Raw genomic sequence first — 4,074 nt, forward strand, 5'->3', positions numbered from 1 at the left:
ATAACTCTGTGTGCACATTAATTAAAGGCTTACTGTGTGTGGACACTGTTCTATGTGTTTTACGTGAATTATCTTGTTTAACTCTTACAATGACCCTATGAGGTAGGTACTATTACTATCTTCGTTTTTATAGATGATCTCACTTTCTTAGAAAAGGAATCCAAGAAACAGAGAGGTTAAATAATTTGTCCAAAGTTACAAGGAACAGAGCTGGGATTCAAACTCAGGCATTTGAGGCTCGAATCACTATACATCGGCATAGGTATGGACATAGATCTGTCCAGACCTGTATCATCACGGAATATCAACATGGGCAAGTGCAGTGGTATGCTGGTCAATATTTAACCACCAGGTCTTAAGGGGGGAAAAAACCTGATTTGTATTGTTTGCTGATTTCTGTGTAAACACTCCTCCCATGGCCAATCTCAAGTTACCAACATGCTGTCACTGAACTGAAGGAGCTATTGGTGAGTAACACCATTATAGAGTATTCCCACCATAGTGATGTAATAGAAGTAAATAACCTCTAGACCATAGATGATGGTAAAATGTAGTAAAATAATTAGGAAATGATGATTTTGGAGTATTTATTACCTTTGTTTTAAATATAACTTATTAAAAATTATTTATTTATTTGTAAGCTTACAATTTAATTTTTTAAAAAAATATTTTTTTATTAATTTCAGAGAGGAAGGGAGAGGGAGAGAGAGAAACATTAATGATGAAAGAGAATCATTCATTGGCTGTCTCCTGCATGCCCTCTACTGGGGATAGAGCCCACAACCTGGGCATGTGCCTTGACGGGAATTGAACCTGGGACCCTTCAGTCCGCACGCCGACGCTCTATCCACTGAGCCAAACCGGCTAGGGCACAATTTAATTTTTTAAGTGATGGCTCTATTTAACAATAGGCTTGCAAAATTCCTGAAACTTCAACCACCAATGTTAAGCCGATTCCATCTCACCACTGGACACTTGTCTCTGTATGTCCCATTGCATTGCCAGGTGTGTCTCTCTGCACCCATGCGTGGGGCGTGTAATAGCTCCTGTCCAGGTGTGGCGCTGTGGGCATGCAGCTTGAAGTGCAACGTGTTTGTTTGTATTTGTGAAATGATGCCTGGGTTATAACGTCTGAATGTGTAAGCGTAGCTGTTGAGTTTGTAGTTCTGCATGTCTGAGTATTGCTTCTTGTCTGCATGCACACGTGTGCCCGTGTAACTGTCTCTGTGTATCTTTCTGTAAATATAACGGCCAGTGTAGCTATCACGTCAGGGTCAGTAACCATGTCTCATATGCAATTATGTTCGTAGTCGCTTGTTCAGTTGTTGTTGTGTGGTCGTAGCTATATTGTTGTAATTGTGTAGCTGTGACCTGGCGCTTGTATGTTGAAGCTGTTTCAATGGGTGCACGCTGACACCGTCTGACAAAAGCCCTACCGTGCTAGGCCTTCAGTAATTGGCAGTGCCCCCTGGGCCTGAGTGGCAACGTGGAGGATCCGTCTTATTTCAGGAAGCGTGTCCTCCTCTCCCTAACCACCCCTGGCGGCCCATTTTCACTCCTGGAGCAGCCCCACCCTTCTTGATCACATGCCCAGAGCTCTGTGCCCACTCAGACGCTGGGAGAAGCCCAGGCACAGACGTGGCTGCAGACTGGCTCTGAGCTCCGGGGAACCTGTGGCCAGACTTGCATCTTTCCTGGGCAGAGCTCTGAATACTTCCACAGGAACACATTCCAAGGGACACCATTTCCCTTCCCATTGCATAGAAGAGGAAAGGCAGGCCCAGAGAGGGGAGGTGGTGGGCCTGTGGCCATAGGAGAGCGAGGGGAAGCCAGGGCCAGTCCCCTCCTTCTCAGCCGGAGCTCTACTCACAACCAAGCTGCTTCTCTCCGGTCTCCTACGCTTCCCCACCCCGTCCCCCACCCTCCACCCGTCTCCCGAAGAGGCCCACAGTCTCCTGGCCCAAGCCAGGGTCAACAAGGAGCGGGGCTGGGGTAACCAGTCTACTTTCTGTGGAGTTTAGCTAGTTTAGCTCAGAAGATGGGGTTTGGGCTCTGCTGCCCCAGTTGGAAAAGTGCCCACCCGCGCCCCCCACTTGTGGCTCAGTTTGTGTCTCTGTCTTTGGAAGATCCGGAATGGGGGTGGGCGGAGGCTGGGATGTCAGCGTGAGAGCTGCCCGCACTCGGTAGGTTTCTGTTTCCTGGGGCTGTGCAGAAGCTGGTCTCATTTTCTAACTCCCAGCTGGCACCGTCCCAAGTCCTACTAAGGGTTTCAGACCTCTTCACCCGCGCGCCACAGCCAATCTCAGCTCTTCTCACAGACGAAGACACGGAGGCAGTAACATCAACTCATTACCACTCATGTCTACTCTAGGGCTTCCTGACCCTCCACGTTCCAGCGACGCCTCTCTTTTCTCTGCTTTAAACCCTCTTTGACGGTCCACCCCTTTCCCCGAGTTCCTAGGGTCACAGAGGCCTCGGAAACGCAAGTCCTGCTCCAGCACACCCTACGGATGGTGGGGAGAGGAAAGCCCTGGGATAGGGGAGATGGGGGGCGAGGGGCGAGGGGCGAGGGGCGGGAGCATGCCCGCAGGGCCACCCTCCCCCCTTTTCCTTCCCTGGGTGTGCCCAGATCCTCCCTGCACGAAGGCCAAGTTTGCTCTGGCCGGGCAACCCCGCGGCGCCAGTCGTGAGGCAAAGATCACGGGAGAGTATCAAACATTAATCTGCACGTCGGCCGGGGCGGCGCCCCGTGCCGCCCGGAATCCGCAGATAGGACCGCCCGCCCCCGCCTGACTCGCATCAAGCTCCGGGCGCGCACAGCCCAGCCTCCAGCGCCCCCTCCCCCACCCCGGGCCCAGGGCTGCGGCTGCCCCGCACCTGTTCGGCCCCGCGGGCGCAGGCCCCTCCTCGCGGCCAAGGGAAGGGAAAACTGCAAACAGAACCGCTCCTGGCGCCCCGAAACTGTGAGGTCGCGGGACCCGTGGCCCTTCACTCCTCCCCCCAGAACCGCTCCGGGTGCGGGGCAGACGCGGCTCCACACCCTCACGAGCTCAAGTTTCCTGGACGCTTCTGGGGGCCACCAGGATGGGGCTCCACCCGCCCCGCCGTCGCCTCCACGGTCCTGGCCGTGCACACGTTGTCCGTCCCGGGCCTCGGAAGGTCCTTTTCCACGTCCCAGTCTCTTCCCTCGCCTTCCCGGACCTGCACAAGCTACCCGGGGCCCTGGACCCGACGCGTCCAGAGGTCCATGCACAAGCCTCGTCTTCGGGGCCGAACTCTGCCCACCCCGGGCACCCCGGGCCATGCACACGCCCACTCGGAGGTGCCCCGCGGTCCCCACGGGGCGCTGAGCCCTGCCCCGCTGCGCCTCCCTCGGGCCCGAGTCCCGCGCGCCCCGCCAGCTCGCGTCCCCCGGACTCCCCGGTTCCCCTGGGCTGCGCCTCCCGGGGTGGGACGCCGTGGCCCAAACTCTGCAGCCTCACCGTGTGCTTCCTGGCTACCATCTTCTCCAGCTTTTTGGCGATTCTCAGCAGCTCCTCTTCCCGGCCCATGTCGGCTCGCGACGCCCCACGGACCAGGGGCGCAGGGGCAGCAGCCGGGCCTCGGGGGCGGGAGGCGCGGAGGAGGAGGAGGAGGAGGGCGTGCAGCCCGCGCGGGACGCAAACACACGCGCACACACGTCTGGCGGGGGCGGGGTCCCCCTCTCCGCCCGCCGGCCTGCGAGGCGGGGGCGGGGTGGCGTGCACTAAATATAGATTTCAAGGACTTGTCAGGGCAAAGATTGCCGGGGCGGCCAGTCCGGCCTCCCGAGCCGGACGAGGCTGCGAGAGAGGACTCTCCCCTCCGGCCCCTCCCGGCCTGGGGTGGGGGTGCTGATGGGAGGTTTGGGGAGGGGGGCTCTCTGGCGAGTCGGGAGGCCGTCGTCCCGGGACACAAAGGGCTGTCGCGGGGAGAAGGGCGCCCGTGTGCCCGGGAGCTCCGGCCGGAGTTCAGGGCCCCGGGTATCTGCACCGTTACTGTGCAGAGCGCGCGAACCCAGCTCCGTGCCTGTGCCCAAGTGGAGGCGACCTGGTG

The 4,074-nt window shown here is 57.5% G+C and overlaps 1 protein-coding gene across 3 annotated transcripts in view; it reads right to left on the bottom strand.

Moving 5' to 3' along the window:
• Positions 1 to 3,695, bottom strand: part of TCEA3 (transcription elongation factor A3) — a 43,996-nt gene extending 40,301 nt beyond the window's left edge. Inside the window, exon 1 of one of the 3 annotated variants that reach the window (XM_006094041.3) lies at positions 3,483 to 3,695. In XM_006094041.3, coding sequence (XP_006094103.1) covers positions 3,483 to 3,551 — 69 coding nt within the window. In that variant the 5' untranslated portion in view covers positions 3,552 to 3,695. The remainder of the gene's footprint in view (positions 1 to 3,482) is intronic. The other 2 variants (XM_006094042.3, XM_023758342.1) reach the window with 2 other exon arrangements.
• Positions 3,696 to 4,074: the final 379 nt, after the last annotated feature.

Source organism: Myotis lucifugus, unplaced genomic scaffold (genome assembly GCF_000147115.1).
Source record: "Myotis lucifugus unplaced genomic scaffold, Myoluc2.0 scaffold_128, whole genome shotgun sequence".
NCBI classification, from domain to species: domain Eukaryota; kingdom Metazoa; phylum Chordata; class Mammalia; order Chiroptera; family Vespertilionidae; genus Myotis; species Myotis lucifugus.